At 36.9% G+C, this 18,223-nt stretch overlaps 1 protein-coding gene across 4 annotated transcripts in view; it reads right to left on the reverse strand.

Moving 5' to 3' along the window:
• Nucleotides 1-15,425: 15,425 nt before the first annotated feature.
• Nucleotides 15,426-18,223, reverse strand: part of RBM26 (RNA binding motif protein 26) — a 51,080-nt gene continuing 48,282 nt past the window's right edge. For all 4 annotated transcript variants that reach the window (XM_082279056.1, XM_082279058.1, XM_082279057.1 and 1 more), the window contains one exon: nt 15,426-16,255. In XM_082279056.1, the coding sequence (XP_082135182.1) occupies nt 16,166-16,255 (90 nt within the window). In that variant the 3' untranslated portion in view covers nt 15,426-16,165. The remainder of the gene's footprint in view (nt 16,256-18,223) is intronic.

Genomic DNA, 18,223 nt, shown 5'->3' on the forward strand with positions numbered 1-18,223 from the left:
AAAACAAGGGACGATGATTATTTTATTTATGAATGCAAAAATTCCAGGATTTAACAATAAAATTTCCATGCTTCAATAAGCTAAGTCAGAAACAAAGAAAGACATTATTTTGTATTGTTTTCTGGTTAAAATCTGAGAAAAGAATCTTATCCATAAGCATAGTTTTTTCTAAGACTGATATTGCATACAAGCCCAAATACTTAATTCAGTTCTACCAGTTTTAACATATCTGTGGGATTTCCAGATCAAATCTTTGCATGGTAAAATGAGATAACAGATTAGCAATAAACATGAGCCCTGCTGTTAAAGAACAGGGTAACAATTTTATTCTTCTCTTTATCTGAAGAAAATGGATTTTGAAAAATACGTATTTTCTTGAGTAGATAAATATTCTTCTGCTTCTTTGGTCACAAGGATATCTAAGGATATTTCAGCTACTGGGATGTACTTTGTAAATGAGAGAAGCTGGGAGGGAATATTAGATTCACTCTAGACCATCTTGTTGAAGGTTACTCAGAATAACCTAAAAGATGTAACAACATTCTGGAAATTCACAAGCAATCTTTTTGTTCTGGACCAGGAGCTGCTACTTCATTGATTTTCAGAATCAAACCTGTTGGCAGCATAGTTGCAGTTTTTCCAAGTACAGAAAGTTTTCTGTTAATTAACTTAAATTAATTTCTTGAATTTTTGCTGCTTCTCAGTTTGATGCTGTGGGCTTGCTATGCTAATGAATAGTCTCTTCCAAATATCTGTATCCACATTTTCCAAACATTTTATTTTGCAAATATGATTTATATATTTAGTGTAACTCATTGGCAAACTTGAGAAAGAGGGCAGGAAAGGAGGTCAACTTTGAAAAGCTGTTAACGAGGAAGGAGGAAAAGTAGTATGATGTGAAGGATGAGAGAAAGGAAACTGATACTATTCTAGTGATCACAAGCCAAATGTAGGAGCATAGAGTACAGCACAAGTTATTTCTCCAGGTGCATTTTTAATGACAGCAGAACTCAGTGTCAAAAATGAGGAAAAGAGCAAAATTTAATGGAGAAGGACAGTGTTCTCCAACATACTGATTTCTGAATGTTACAATCTGATATTGCTACAGTTAAATACACCAGGCTTTGTCAAAAGCCTTTAAGAATTCAGCCCATTTAGCCTTGTGAAATGAAGGCTCTGACTTGACAGCTGTTGATGAACATATCAAGGAAGTAAACATCATGAAGGGAGAAAAGCCATTTAAAACAAAGGACAGCAACCACAGATAACCTGGATTTAAGTCAGTTTAGGCTACAAATTATATAAATGAAAATATGGGGAGTTTTTGTTTGGTTAGTTTTTGTTTTGGTTTTTTTTGTACAAACTTACCAGAGAAACAGTTGGAAGTATCGTACAGTTTTCAGATACAACTTGACCAGTTTACAAAAGAGATTATATCCTACTACTACAGCTATTTTCAGTGAACTTCACTTGACATGAAGTCACTTTAGGAGCTTCTACCTCTTCACAGACACAATAAAATGAAATGAATAAGGATTTTAAGAAAAATAATTTCTTCTTTTTAAACAATGTTTCAGCCATAACTGCTGACGAATAACTTTTTAATTTGAAAACAAATATTTTGATATTTAAGAACTTCTAGAAAAATAAAGATTTTTGCTATACATCTAAATAATAGTTTTTTTTATCAGGTTGTTTTTAGATGCCTTCAATAGTCTTGATAGATTTATACCCACTACGCCCATGTTATCATCCAGCTTCTTAAATGATGACAGCTATGGGCATTCAGAGTATAACCAACCAATGACAATACCAAAGGGATGAATGATTTGGATTTGTAGATGATTCTATATTTTTATAGATAATTGTTTGGCTGAACCTCCTCTTCCCTCACAAAAAAGCAGTGTGATATTCAACTGTTTTAATTGGCGATCTCTTGGTATAAATCATAAGAAGTGTTTACAGCTAAGTAAAGACAAAGTGTTCTGAATTAGAAACACAACAGCAGTTGTAGGCACATTTCGAAAGCAAAGTCAAACCCCAGAATTTTGAAAAATCACAATAATTTGAACAATACTTCATCCATAATCTTTCAATGCCAGTTCAAAAATGGGTCTAATTTCAAATGAATACAGCACCTCTGTAATTAGCTGCCACAAAGTACCCAGAAACAAGAGTGTGTTTTTATTTACTACTTCCATTTCAGAAGAAAATATTAGTTTTCATTTTGAAATAATATATCTCCCTCCTATATACAATCAAAAGCAAAGACATTTTCAGGGTTTACAGGAGGACGAGATACAAATGGCAAAATGCAAAGGCATATACCAGTAATAGACTGCAAAATCAATTTAAGAAGTGCAACTGCAGTTGTCTTTCCCAGGTTTTTAATTATGTGTTTGTTTGCCATGGTGGCCTAATTTAGTCAAGTAGATGAGCCAACATTAAAAGCTGGTAGGAGAGGTAAGTAATCCCCAGGGTGGGCTGCTTGTGTAGAGAGTTTAAAAGCTACATGTACAGAAGCAGAAGCCAAGGCAAATTTGAGAAGGGGGTCCACATGATAAACAGTGAAAAGCCAGCAAATCAAATTTTTCACAATTAGTTGAACAACAACTGTGACAGGTTCAGCGCTTAGCATTTTCATTTGTGTGCTCAAATTTGGTTATCCGTCCTCTTTTATGCAAATGTGATGTGACAGGAGAAGCTGGGAGCACTCAAGCAGGCCGATCACTCACAACAGGAGCTAGGTCTGTACAGCTGAGAGGTCTGGATTAAATGGACTGAGTGCTGATGGATAAATGACATAACCTAGGCTGAAAGCCTCATGAAGTGATTTAGAACTTCCACAAGATGATGCCCAGAATATAAATTATATTTTATCCTCAAATGTAAAAATAGAGGGGAGAAAAACATCAGCTTCTGCTAGTAAATAACGATGCTTATAATCTAGCTAAATCCAACACGCTTGTTGTCTACCACAATAAGGAACTTGGGAAAACTCTAATAGGTATCTCTAATAATTGCTTATACACCACCATGTAACTCTACAACTCACTGTGATGTTTTTGTGTGTACAGGGGAGACCTGGAAAGCTGATTAGGCAATTAAATCTTTCAATCTATTTTGACAGATGGGAGGATGGCTGATGAAATACATGCATAGACACAGAAAATGTTTTCACAATGTACTTGCAAGTAATTTGGTAGCATGAATTATCAGGTCTGAGAATTCTATCCTACTGCAGAAGGTATAATACTTAAGGTGATGTACTGTGCTAAAAGCATACTTACACATGAAGGGCTAAAGGATGAATTATCTGTGTAGAGCTCCCCCTTTGTCAGTTTATAGGAAACTGAAATTCTAGGGAAAGGCGTGCCAGAAAAGTATTGCAGCTTGCCCCTTTGACTACACCACTGCATTATTGCTAGGTTAATTTTCAAGACTGCTGGTAATACTCAGGGATAGTTCAAGAGACCTCCAAACCTTACTAGTGATAAGAAAACTTGAATAGAATCGCCTACATGAATTTCCACTTGAAGATTACTATTAATTTTCTTTAATAAAGTTTCTTCTAACTCTGTATCTCACAAGACTGCCATGTATTTTACACTTCTCATTAAATCCAATAGTTACTATGGTCTACAAAATTTTAATTGTTAATTGCCATTCATTTGTCCATTAGCTAAAGTACTAGGATTTTTGTTTTTTTAGCACCCATTCCCTCTTCTTTCAGTTAGCAACATTCATCTCTAGAGAGGATGGATTCCTTGCAGAACATTGTTGACAATTGTCACTGCTTTGGAAAAGAACAGATTTTCCTCTAGGCCCCTTCATCTGCCAGTGGAAACAAATCATATTACCTGCTGTTGAACAAAGCTTGGCAACTCAGACACATCTGAATTAGTGAAACAAATGGGTCCAGCATACATCATAGGCACTGAACCCTATTGTGGGTTCCACAACTGTTACATTGTCAGGCCACAGCACCTCAGAGACCCAGATCAACTATCCCAAGACAGACTATTTACAGCAGAGAATGTGGATATGGTTGTCCTGTTTTGAAGCCTAATAGTGTGTGTGAGAGTTGTTCCATGCCAGTTGGCCTCAGCATCAGAGAACAGTCCCAGCCATGTTTAATTTACAAGTATTTATGTAGACCAGGAGGCTGAGTACCAACATTCCGACAGGGAACAAGACACTGAAATAACCTGTGTCTCTAGTGAGTTCTACTAAAAAGCAAAAGCTATGAAGACGTGCTGAAATGTGATAGTGCTGGATAGGCAGCAGACGAAACCACAGCATTATTGCATGACATGAAGGTATTCGGAAGCCATCACAGTCTACCACCTTGCAAGATCTTCAGGCAAGTTGCTACAGGCAGAAGTTGGTGTTTCAAGAACATTCATGGGCTTTTCTCACCATTCATTTGGTTGTTGGGGTAGAAGAAAAATTCAGAAGGGCCTAGGATACCCACATCAATCTAAAATACCATTCAAAATTCATGCAGAGGGTTCCTAACACATTGTTCCCATAACCACTATACAATACTAAGCAGAGTGGTTAGAAGACTATTTATTTTTTGTTCAGACATTCGGAGGAAAACCAACAAAATGCTGAGTTCTTCAAAAGCCAATGTGTATTTTTACTAGTAACAGTATAGGTGGCATTTGAGGATATTTTAGAGATTTGCATATGGATCCATGGAGAGAAAAGTAGATAATTACTTTTCATTGCGATTTTTGGACTCCAATAAAGACTCAAGATTAGACTCTAGCTTTTTTTCCACATAAATATTTTAATTTTGAATGGTTTTGATTATCTGATTTTAGAAAGCAGTCATAGAAGCATACATAACCTCTCTCAGATAAGACAATGCTAGGGATAGCTCCTAACACTTTAAAGGTTCAGAACAGTTCCAAGTCAGGTCAGAGAAAGAAGGTCATGACAAGACCATTGATTCTTTGTGCAGCTGGAGAGATATCTGAAAGGAGTTAGGTACTGAAATTCTTTGCACTTCTAAAGGTTTAATTGACACAAGATCCTGCTAATGTAACCATAAGAGTTTAGATGAGTACCTTTCATCATATTCTGCAGCTATGATAACCAAAGAGGATTCCCTTGTCCTGTATCATGACAATAATTCAGCATCATGCAATTTCCTACCTAATATTATGATCTGCCCATTTAGTTGCTTGTTGGGGTCCCTTCCCCCTGCCATGGAGCCCTGGGAGATGGGCCCTGGGGGGGAGACAGGGCTCCATGGCAGGGGGAAGGGACCCCAACAGTTGCTCATGTAACTGCTTCCTAATTTGTTCACTCAGGCAACAGGTTAAACAGCTTAAAAACCAGGAGAGTTCCATTACTTAACTTGTTGATGTTATCCTACCTTACTTGGATGAACAGGTTTGAAAAGACAAACACACACCCATGTAACGCAGTTCTTGCTGCTCGAAGCACGAGCTCTGGCGTGCCCCAGTTCAGAGACAGTCCAGCTGCATTCTTCTGCGCGTCGCAGAAGCGACCTTGGCATCAGGAAAAGAGCTGCTTGCTGGGCTAGCTAGCTGGCTTCTCGGCAGAGGGAACATGGCAGGGATCGGCTCACATTAGCTCGGAGACAAAGGAAGAGAGAGGCTGTTCAGGTCTCACTCCTAACAGGCTTATTGTGAGAAGTTTCACAACCCGAACAAACTCGAGAGGGATGGAATGTGATGGGATCCTTCCCCGAGGCTTGTCCTCAGTTTTATAGGGAATTTGAAAACCAGTTACAAGCCAGGGGAGGATACAACGTAATAAGAGCCACTGTGGGGGGAAACCGAGAGGAGGGAGTTATAACAGAACCAGTGAACAACCGAGTAACCGAGAATTTTCCCGAACCGGGGGAGGCGGCTTGTACCCGGGCTCTGCCCAGGGGGTGCAGCTTAGGCTTCTGAGCCGCCCCCTGACCCACCCTCTAGGTCTGCCTCTTCGGGAAACTCGATCCAGGGGATGGGCTGGGATTGATTGGCATCTCGCTGCCCCAGCCCCGCAGTGGGCTGGGTCACCACAACACCCATGGACTGGAAAAGTAGTCTTTCAAAAGAGAAACTGACTGTTGACACAACATGCTCCACAGCGACTCATAACAAGGAACACTAAATTCTGCAATCACTAAGCCATGCAGAAGTAATCAGTAAAGTGAGGCTTCTCTAAACTTCTGGGTATCTTGGATGATACTTTAAAGTTCCAGATGGAAGCCTCTGTGAAAGTACTAGGCAGAAAGTACTGGCCCTATTCTCTGGATTTAGCAGTATTTCCCAAATCTTTTACAGCATGTCTTGTCTTGCAACAAACTAGGCTACCCACAGGTGTGGCAGAGAGAGGATCGATTGCAGGAAAGGAGACCTGCACATAAACAATTGTTTGGCCAAGAACTTGAAACCTCAGCTTCCATCTGCCTCAGCACCTCTTTCTAGAAATTTAATTTCACCAACACCCAACAAAATTAAACAAAGCCAGCCCTTCTACCATCTAACCTAATTTCAAGTCCTACAGTGCATGATACATCCCTACACTTACTGTTTTCTTCCCACCTGCTGGGTTCTCTAAGGTCCCTAAATGGTGTCAGAATTGCCTTTGTTCCTTGCCAATGGTTTAGCTTGTCTACACAGATACATTAGAGAAAATGATCTCATCTTGCTCCAGCCTAGCCTCAGGGCTGCTTCATCCATCTGGCAAAGCTGAGTTTTCCTAGGAAGTGCAAGTCCAAGCACTGTGGCTCTGCTGCACAATGGTGAGTAGAGGAGGAAACCCTGCTGCTGCTGCATTAGCACTGCACTAACATACAAGTCACACAGCCTTTGACACAAAGCTACCACACTCACAATAAGCTAAATGAAGATGCTAAAGGTCTGACAAAAATCTTTCATGGCTTCTCACACCTCTTTTGGAGGTGATCCTTGACTGATCTGAGACTGCCTTCCCCCCACCAGAACAACTGAGGGATATGCCAAAACGAGTAAGAGCTCCTACAGCAAAGTCCCTGTTTGTAGGGCTATTAAGAATGCAAACGGGTCCAGAGTCAGCTCAAATGCAGGGCCATGCAGCTTTCAATTTAGTGGGTCACAGATGAACGTCAGCATGTCCTGTGTTTGTGATGAGTCCTGTGCAAGTGCAAGGCTTCTGTTCTCAACTGTTCTTCTGATCTTCTGTGGAAGCACTTCAGCTTCCACATTCTGCTCACTAAAGGTTTTATTAAATGTTTTGTCCTGGCTCCTGTAAATCAGGGGAAGAGAAGAGACAAACCAAGAGTTGAAGCCAAACATACGTAACCAAGAACAGCACAGTGGTGTGGGCTTTTCCAGTGAACGTAGCATGGCTTGAAACAGAATAACGGGATGAAGATGCCTACTGATCTCACCTCCTCACTCCTGCCCCAGCATCCCCCACCAGTAACATCTTTTCAGTCATTTGGCAAAGTAGATTAGGAAGGTAATTCATTTGTACTATCCCATTTTTAAAGCATAGCCCACTTCCTCAATTACTATATTATCACTCAAATACCTGCTGTGTCAAGCACAGAGGAGGGGCACGAGTGACCAGCCAGGGTCCTCTCTGATCCTGGCATGGAACAAGACTATGAGAACATTTTTCACAACTTAGTGCTGGCCATCAAAGAGTTAATACTGCTTTATCTAGAAAATGGATTCTTGAAAAACACTATAAAGTTCAACAGTGGGTAGAAATTATTTCACAGAAAGATTCAAATGCTAAAAACTAGCTCAGTATTTGTTAATTCAGGGTGACTCCAGAGAGTAATTCATAAGCTTCTAAATTAATATTTTTAAGGAGGTCATAAAATGTGAACTTTAGTAACTGCTACAGCCAATCAAGGTGCCATCAATCTTGCCTTAGACTACTTACATACTAGTAATTACCTACTCAAATTACTTTAAAAGTTTAACAAAAGCTTATCTACAGATAGTACTGTAGCATGACATACTGCCATCTTAAAAATGGTAGTGTACTGAATGCTCTTGGTTAATATTTTAGGTATTTCAGATTCCAATTTCTATAATTTATTCTCTGTTTTGTCTGTGTTTTCCTGGTGAGCTGTCTTCAAAAAATTCAATACACAGTAGATTTGCAGAGAAGAGCAACTAAAGAGCAAAGACCTCAGTATTTTTAGTAGAGAAAGGATTACAGAAAACAAGGATGGAAAAAAATAGTACTTACTTTAAATTCACTTGAAAGGATATTTGGAGACAGTTCAACACAGGAACTGAAGAAATAAATATATTTTAAATTATTTTAATATTAAAGTTATTAGAACATAAATTTAGTGAAGACATGCAAATAATATTATGGGAGTTCACCAATACAAAACTGCAAATACAGAGAGAACTAACCAATTAAAACTTAACAAGGTCTAATATAACTTACATTCCTTAATTTTTCACTATGTATTGACAGCAAAAAGTTCTCTGTATCTTCTGCTGTACTGCCAATATCCTTACATAACTTCTAATAGAAAACTTATTTTATAATTCAGGTCAGGCAGTAAGTCTGCTGACCTGCACTTTGCTTCTTCCACCATAAAGGCTACAGCTATTGCTTTTTGCTCTTTAATCTCACATTTTCCACTAACAGAATACTCTCACAGATAAATTTGGCTACATCACATTAATACATCTAAATACACAATACACAGGATGTTGCTTCTGGGAACAAAGAATTACAAATACTAAACAAGAAGAGGTAGTTTTGCAAAGTATCTGATGAAATTTTACCACCGGGGAAAAAAAAAAACAACCAAACAAAACCACAACCCTCCTGTCCCACCCAAAACCACCAAACCTGAAACCAAACCAAACAACAAAAAACAAACAAATAAACAAACTAAAACCCCAACAAAACCAACAGAAAAGGAAAACAAAGAAAAAATCCAACAGAAGTAGCTTGTAGGACCACCGGAGTCCAAATTTCTGAATACTGGAAACAAATACTCAGCAATTATTGACTTAGTATTTTAAAAGTAGACCGATTACCCCACAGATACTGAATATGTACTCTTGGATGCAGCAGCAAAATCAGATTTTTATTCTCTCTATAGAAAGATTAACCCATTTAAAATGTGTTCAAGTACATAAGCAGTTATGAGCAGGTAACATTTGCTTTCATTGTAAGAACTTGTTTGAAAGATGGTCAAGATTTCAATTACTCGGGTATAGAAAGTCCACCTTTCTTACGATCTATACAAAATTCTATGCTGCAGGAAAGTTTTCTAAGCCTGCTCACTTGCTTACTGGATATTTCTATTTTTGTGTTCTTGATAAAACTTCAAATTCTATTTAACCTTACACAAGTGGTTTTTTGCCTAATATGTGAAGGATGGTACAACCAATAGGGGAGTTTTGAAAACAGCATCAATGGAAAAGTTAAGATGGTAGAACTATGCAAATAAATAAAAAGTATCCAAACACTCTCTCTGTTTTCTGAGGTAAAGTAATACCACAGAGAAAGTAGATGGAAAAATATAATTAAAAATTGTATCAAAATACTCTTTGATTTTCTATTAAACTGGTAGAAATATCACATGGGGGATGTATCATTTTAAACATTACCTAATACCTCTCTGTGAGCAGCAGTGGGTAAATTTTAATAATCTAGAAGATCTGAATGCAAAGAAATAATCATGACAAATAAAACCAAATAATTTTTACAACCAGAATTCCTCTTCTCACAGTCACTTCTGGTAAGTTTTCCATCTTTAGGTGAATTCAAAGATACCGACTTCTTGCAAGTCTTGCAGCATTTTGTGATGTTTATCCACAGGTGTTGATACAGAAGCCCCCTTCAAGAAAAAAAGAAAGCATATGATAATCTCTACATAGCTGATTTTGTGAGTTAGGAGGAGTGTAACGAAATCTGTGGTGCCTCAGCACTTTTTGACATTGCACTAATGACTGAAAGGGAATAGAAAACAACACAGAATGAGAATACGTGTCCTGCATGGTGTTGGCCTACATCTGATTCGTGTGCATGTGCATTGCACTCTCAGACTTCCAAGCTGCACACTCAGTGTTCCAATGCATGGGCTACCAGCAGCTTCCTGGTGCACCCAGGCAAGACAGTAAGAGACAGTATAGTGGGTGCACAAGGATGAGCAAGTATTCCACATCATAGCTGAAAAATTGTTTTGTGTAATTACAGTGCACCAGTTGGTGGAGCTACAGTAGTAATTATTTGATGTATTTAAGATGAATCTATCATAAAGCAAATATGACTGTATACAGTGGTGAAATTTATTCTAACTATGTTAGGCTGGTGATTTCTTTTGTAGTTTATATGAAAACCCAGTGTTGTGTGCCATTTCTGCCCCCCTCCACTTTCCAGCAATAAGTTTTATCTTTCCCTATTCCAGAGCACAAACACATATTTAAAAGATTAATTCTTAGGAAAACCTTTGACAAACAGGATATAGCTACCCAAAGTTTTCTGTAAGTTCAAGCGTAATCTATCAAACCTAGTTCAACTCCCAGAGCAGAAAAGGCAACGGATACATGCCTCTTGCAACACCGAAACATTCTTCTGTTTTATTCAGATTTAAACACCTGGAGTCATGTTTTATCATTGGTACCTAAATCCAAAGAGAGATACTTTGTCTCAGTTCACACAAACAGAATTTCTGCTGACATAGTAGAGATGTATACAGGTTTTTGCAAGAAATGCAAATATTAGCATGAGAACTGAAACAGGAAAAATATCACAGAAGTGTTAAAATGGGAGCACTTTCCAGCTTTTGTACTTTACTTGTGTAGCCATAGTGCCCTCTAGCAGCCGAAAGAGAAAATACAAGGCTTTATCTCAAGGAAAAGAAAAAAAAACCCCACGAAATCAGAAGTAGGGGTTTTTTTTCAGCAGAGAAAGGACAGTTTGCAAATGTGAGGAAGAACATTTCTTCATGTTAAAACAAGGTACTTTAAATGGAAAGGACACTTCTCTTGGCTTTTATGCAGCAGAGCTCTGCAGAACTGGGAAGCTCTATAAAAATGAGGGTTTTTACCCTAAAGGCATTTCTGTGCTTTGGTAGATCTCAGCTACACCATACATGCATTAGCAACATGCACATGATTTTAGCAAAGGACATAGATTTTTACATGCATAGATCAACATAAACTTTTGTGAAGTCTTTGTTTTCTCTTTGGATCAAACATCTTTATTGCACAAAATTTTGTGCAAGACGAAGAATAAATTATGACCTTTAAAACCCAAGAAACTTTTCTCATTTCCCTAGAGAGCAAGTTATTGGTTAGAGAGAAGAGTTCATATGCCTTAGAGCTGGGAAATATCCTGTCTGGCTGCAGACCATCACAAAAACATTTTTGGGAAGTTAGTGTTTCTTTTCTTTTTGCATTTAAAAGAACACTAGCTTTAAGAAAGAGAAGTCATTCTTCAGGACTGGGAAATGAACATCTGCACTGTTGAAGTTTTGGGGCCTGTAAACATTTCTAATTTGAAATAATCTTCACAGCTTGTCAGGAGGAACTGTAACCCATTTACTTTTCTCCCCTTTCTCTGAAAACAAGTGTATATGGTAGATGATATAAAAAGATCTGATTTTTTAAAGAAAACTTTTACCCATCAAATTACTATAAAACATTTATGCGCATCTGCAACACAAAAAAATAAAATAGTGTAAACGAGTAAAAAGACTGTTCTACCCTCTCTGTCTCCAAGAGGTCAAATGAAACAAACAGGCCTAGTGAAAACGTTTTTCAGAATAACATATTTTGAAGAGTACACATCTCAAACTTTATTATTTCATTTGCTGATAGGGAAATACTAAAATCCAGTTCATCAGCTAGACCAGACAAATTTGCTAAATATGGTATTCCAGTCTTTGGCAGAGAGAGGCGAGAAACTGATTTAGTCTGTTCTGCTAACAAAGCAGGAAGGATCTTGGAATTCAATAATTAAAACTCTAACATCAAAATTACTACAATATACCACTGGGTCAGATGAGATGATTTTCAAAGACATCAACTGGTCTCAGGATTACAAGCTTACTGCAAGAAGAAGAAAAAAAAGTTAATCTTCACTCACACAGACCAAGAACAAAGCACAATCAAGATAAGTTCTAGCATTAACACATATAGAAGGATTTTACAAATAATTATCTATTAGGAAAAATAGATGGTATGGGTGGTCTAGGTGATATGTTCTTGAAATCCTTCTCTTTAGAGTTCCCATTAGATGTCAAGAGAATTCAAATAAAGATTGAAATCACCAAAGTCTATTTTTGTTGCAAGTATTTTTGATATCCTCAGAGTTAAAACACTGTTCAGAACAAAACATGCAGAGGCATACTTAAATAAAAAATAGTTATTTTATAAAAGTACAGTATTTAGGTACCTGTGTAACAAGCACACTAGTGTGTTTATAAAGGTCTACACTGACCTCTTTACACTGAGTCCACAAAAACTAAAGGTTCATCATCCCCAAGGATAAGTTTACAGCTATATTGGCACACTTGAGAAAGATGAAGCTTTTTTCTTTAATCTTGATCAAGAACTTTTACTTTGTCTGACTTAACAAGTTCATCTGAAAGTAATCACATGCTATTATATCAGTACAGTAAGATACAGCTCCACTCAGAACAGTATGATGGAGAACAATAAAATTGTTTTGACTTTCACTTGTTTTCCCAGAAACCCTTCAAATTTCTGTTATTTGTTCCAGTTGTTCTAATCTTTTAATTGTAATTTATTGTCCTAGGTGCAATAAAAGATAAGTAATGCAGGATTAAATCTGACTGTATCTTCATTAGTTGCAACATAAAAAAATCTGTTGAATTAGAGTAAATGAGGCACTTCACTGAAGGTCTCTGCCCCTTTGTATTTCTTTTATGTATTTGTAGTGTATGACTGGTGTTAAGAGAAGGAAAAATATAAGTAGTACTGGCCATAAGTGTTGCTTCAAAGTAATATTCTTGTTAATCTATTGTTTTGCAGAGATCATAATATAGTCTGAATTACTGACTCCCATTACTTCAAATTTTTTGTAGTTCAACCAAATATGGTTTTAAACAATAGTGCCATTGAACTGCATGTCAGCTCACATCTTACTCAAGCCCTTTAGCATCCAAGTGGAAAAGAAAATACCTTCTTAAATGCTTACCTTTTATTCCATGGGAATTTTGAAAATCTGTTTTGAGGAAAACCAAGCCAGCAGGATGTTTGGTTTGTTGAGTCAAACAAGGAAGGTGACAACAGGTTTCACTGAAAGCTAAATTAACAAGGATCTGACTGAACTGAAGTGACAAGCGTTGGCTAAGGTAGTAGCAAAAAGATGGAAGGGAGCAGAGCTAGACAAGGAAAACAGAGCAAGCCAATCAAATGAAGAAAATAATTTGATAAAGACAGAAATCTGTACAGAATCCATTCAGACTGCAACTGGGACAGAGTTTTCTTATGTTGAATAACACAACCACAGATTAGTTTTGACTGAAACAAATATTGGGGGTTGGTTTTAAAGTGAGAATAAACCAAGTCATTCTGATCCAGGTGTTTTTAAACCATTCAGAATGTCACAAGGTAACAGCAGGGAATAAAACACACACCAGTAGGAAGTTTGCAGAAGGAAGGCAATAAAAAGAATTTTAAAAGTTTCATCCCCTTACCAGCAAACCAGGGTGCAGTTTCAATGAAGTGAATCTTAGATGGATGCATTACCAGGCTGAATTCAAAACAAACAGGCAAACTTGGAACACAAGTTTTAAAATTATATGATACAGCAATTTCAGATGATTTGTAAGAAGCATCCATGTAAAAAACACAGTTATAGTTGTCATTAGCTTGTGTTGAGTGACTGCAATGAAAAGGCAGGTTTGAGCAGCAAAGCATGCCACACAAACACTTTATGGAGCATGGACAGTGTTTTCCTGTGCTGTACCTGTTCGGTAAGACAACACACAAAAAATTTCCACCTCGTGGACTGTCAATTTGGCACCCTTCAAATGTACTGAATTAATTAAAAAAGGAAAGTAGGAAAGCTTGTACTTACTTCAGTGAATTAGAACAGCTCATTCAGAGCACTGGATAAAAAGGTTCTTAAAATATTTTATTTTGCCTGAAATTCAGTGTAAAAGGAAATCAATTTCCCAAATACAATTCCTTATGGCAAAATGTAGAACTTAGTGTAACAAGCATGGCAGTCAATTGTGACATTTCAATGTGAAACTAGGACTATACAAAAATTTAAGTGCATATTTTTTGCAACAAGATATGCATACACATCAGGACAGAGGGGAAAGCCAAACCAAATCAAACAAAAAGCTCAACAAAAAAAACCCCCCAAACCAGGATCCAGTCCTTAAAATCCCTTCAAATAATTGAAAAGCACGAACAAAAATTCTACAGCTGGAGCTCCTCTCTGGAATGCTACTACTTCTACTTTCCTCCATTCCTACTCTGGAATTGAAAAAAAAGGACAGGGACATGACTTACACCAGTTCTCCCCCTCCTCCCAGCAAAAGACAAAAACATGGACTAAAGAAAACACCCTCTTAACTGAAGTACTCTCACAGAATCATGGAATATTCTAAGTTGGTAGGGACCCACAAAGATCATGAAGTCCAACTCTTAGGTGAGCAGAAGTACAGGCTCATGCCCATCTCAGAGATGTAGAGACAGTGGTTTTATGATGAACTCATCAATGAATTAATGAGAGGGAAAGAAAACATTAAATCAAAACACCCCACCCACTACCTTCAGAACAAAAACAAAACCCAAGACTTTAATACTTAATAAATGGGTTTTCTTTTGAAAACAGTCCAGCAAAATGCCATTAAATGGAAATAAAAACATGTCTTTGTGAGAGGTCATTTACTGCAAAGGAGTGGGGAACTCCCCTTCCTACGAAGCAAAGAAATGCCACACCTCGCATACCAGAATGACCTGTTAGAAAGAGCCAATGAAGATTTTCTGTGGGGTACACTAATATTTCATGTATTTTTGAATGGTGAATATGTGCTATAGTGTGAACGTATGATTTTCCAAGTGTTACTTTTGAAATGAAAAAATGTAATCATAGAAACACAGGAATATAAAAGATGCATTAGTTGTGTACTCAAATTTTTAGAGTATCTACCAAATACTCTAATTCTCCTCACATGTTTTTCTAAATTATATTTCATCACTGCATGTTATTTTCGTGGGATCAAATTTTCTTCTACAGTTGCACAGTGCAGAGATAAAAAAAAATTCCTTACTGTTGGAGTAGTATTCTATTTACCATTTGACTCGCATCACTTTAAATTCAAAACAACCAAAAGTTTTTATGCAGAGTACACCATGTGTTAATGTAAAGCACGATTGAGATTAGTTTTATATTTTCAGTATTATTTTAGTATAAGTGATAGTGATTCAAGCTCCTTTTGTGAACATGGGGGTGGGGGTTGCCATTTGGAATGGTCTTTTCTCTTTTTTTTCTCTTTTTTTTTTTTTTTTTTTTTCATCATGAAGGACCATTGCCTTAGCTTTTTTGGTTATTGCTTTTTTTTTTTCTTTTTTCTTTTTTTTTTTTTTTTTAAGACCATTCCATTTCTTTATTTTTTAACATCTTAAAGTCATAAGGACTTATATGCAAAGCAGTCATACACTTTATCATTAAAACCCATAGGTAAAATACGTACACAAATCCAACAAAAGGCTAGTACATAGTAAAGCCTAAGCATACTACTATGCAATATTATGAATACATAACTTTAGAGACTTCGGTTTAGTACTGTTATCTATTCATTTCTGAAAACATTCACAAAGATTTTAAATGCAAATTTTCATTCCGTATCTGGAATAGAACAAAAATTATCTATGTTATAACAACTTTTGGTCATTTGTGTTTGACCAATTCAGTAAATTACAAAGAACCCAAAGAATTCTGTAACTTTCTGTAGAACTATGTAATAAAAACATTGCATATGTTCCTAGTATGATGTCTTTAGCATTCATTTACTGAAATGTAACTCAAACATCAATCTCTCAAAATGTATAACCAACCAGCTGCTTTTTAATCTATATCTGAATCCAGCTTCATCACAAAACCCCTTTTAATACAAAGATGCAGAAGTACATTAGGTAATACTAATGCAACACAGGTGCAGTTCTAGCATTATCATTGATCAGTTGAATCATCTTCTCCATGAACGAGATTCGTTCTCCTCTTCCTCTTCATCATCATCTTGAAGCAGCGAGTCATCCACCAAAGATTCTTCCTGAAACTTCAAGAGAAAAACGTGATACTGTTGTATCAGAAAATGTTAAAAATCAAAAGGCAAAATACAAATCTCTGGTATTTGCACTTTAATAAAAAAATTTGGTTGTGAATAGGTAAACATTAATGCTTTCAAAAAAGTAAACTGGATGTATATGTCTAATAGACATATATTACTAAATGGCAAATTAAACTCTTTTCTTTTCAACAGACTTCAAAATGACCATGACGCATGCACCTCGTCCTTAGACAGCTCTTCTGATTCTTCAACGTATCTATCATTCATGTGCAAACTGCTATGTTCCCATGAAATGTAATATGCTATACTGAAATCTAACGGTTTTTGCATGTTCACAGTATCTATGTTTTCATCCAAGAGTTTAATCTACCAGTCCCATAGTATCAAAAAGGTTGAATCTGGGATTTTTTGATTTTGACACCTTAATCAAGATTGAAATCAATATAAAAATTTAAATGATTGAGGCAGGGAGACAGGTATTTAGAGAAATTCAGACAAACTACATTACTGTATTTTCAATTCCTTTCTGTAACAACATAGAAACTTGACAGACTTCAAAGCCCTTGAATATAAGTTGCTTTAGTCTCTATCTACATATAGACACAGGGGTGTATATAAACTATCCTGTCTTGAAACTTTTTTGATGACCACACCTAACACAGTAAACTCTGCACTAGCTAAAGAAAGGACTAAAACACAAGGATATCTTTCCCTAGCAAAACTGTCCATCTGTTAGATAGCAGCTGTGGTCTTCCTTGCTTATTCTTTGTGTCTAAGGAATTGCTTTTGCTACAGTATTTCCAAATTCAGCAAGAGGTGTGAAGGTTGATTTGCAAAATTATGATGTCTTATGAGAGGTAAGAGGCTCTAGGCTGAAGAAAGCCTAGAACTAAGCCTTCTCTCTTTCCTGTAAGCTCTTTAACAAGAGGGAGAAACTATCTTCATTCCTCTTGCAGAATTACAGAAAGCATAGTTTCAAAGAGTTCTGTTGACACCTGACCTGTCGGTCAATGTATGCCTGCGTAGTCTGACCCTGACCTAAATCACAGAAGCTTCTGAGGACTTAGATTCTTTCCCAGTATCTCCTGATGTTCAGTGAGCTAAAATACAACAGTGCTACAGTCAAGGAGAAGGAGTCCTGGGCAGTGCACAGTGCAGAACTCTACAAAGCACAAGGCTGAGTGGCAGTAGAGATGACCAAAAAGCCAGGCTTCCATATAGGGGAACAACTATAAGGAGAGACAATAACTGAGGGGAAGTATGACAGTATCCCTGTATATTAAGTATCTTAAAGAAAGCGAAGAGAGAACATGCAGGTGGCAGATCCAATAGAACAATACTTGTTCTGGGTAGACATAGTTGAAGAGTAGCATTCCCTGTTACAGGACATTACAGATGTTATTCTGATTCCAAAGGAATCAGATAAATTAATACAATAAACATATATAAAGGCCTTTCAACTACAAAGACACCACATTTTTGACTCAAGAGGTCCCTGAACTGCAAACCCCTAATGATTAAAAGCTTATCTCTACTTGCACATTTTATACTCTTCATAAGGATCAGTTGTTGACTCAGCAGAGTCAACTCTTTTGTTAGGCACCCAGGTGTACAACAAAAGAGTCTAGGAAGACTAGATTTCATAATTAGCTGGCTACTCACCAGGGATTTTCTAAAGCACTCAAGTCCAAAAGACTTTCCTCTTATTTTCATAAATGGACTAGGAACCTTGTTTTGTTATTAAGAATCTCACTCAGCTGAATTATATAGATCTTTTTTTTTTGTTTTTTTGTTGAGACATCAAGGTACTCAGTTTCATTCAAGTCTTAAGCCTGCTACCCTCTACAGCATAGTACTCCTCAGCTGAACTAACATGGTAGTGATAGATATGGAATAATGACAGAAACCTTTTTCAAGTATTTACAACAGCTGCTATAAAACAAAGTTAAGTAGCAA

This window comes from Coloeus monedula (assembly GCF_965178545.1).
Source record: "Coloeus monedula genome assembly, chromosome: 3".
Classification (NCBI taxonomy): domain Eukaryota; kingdom Metazoa; phylum Chordata; class Aves; order Passeriformes; family Corvidae; genus Coloeus; species Coloeus monedula.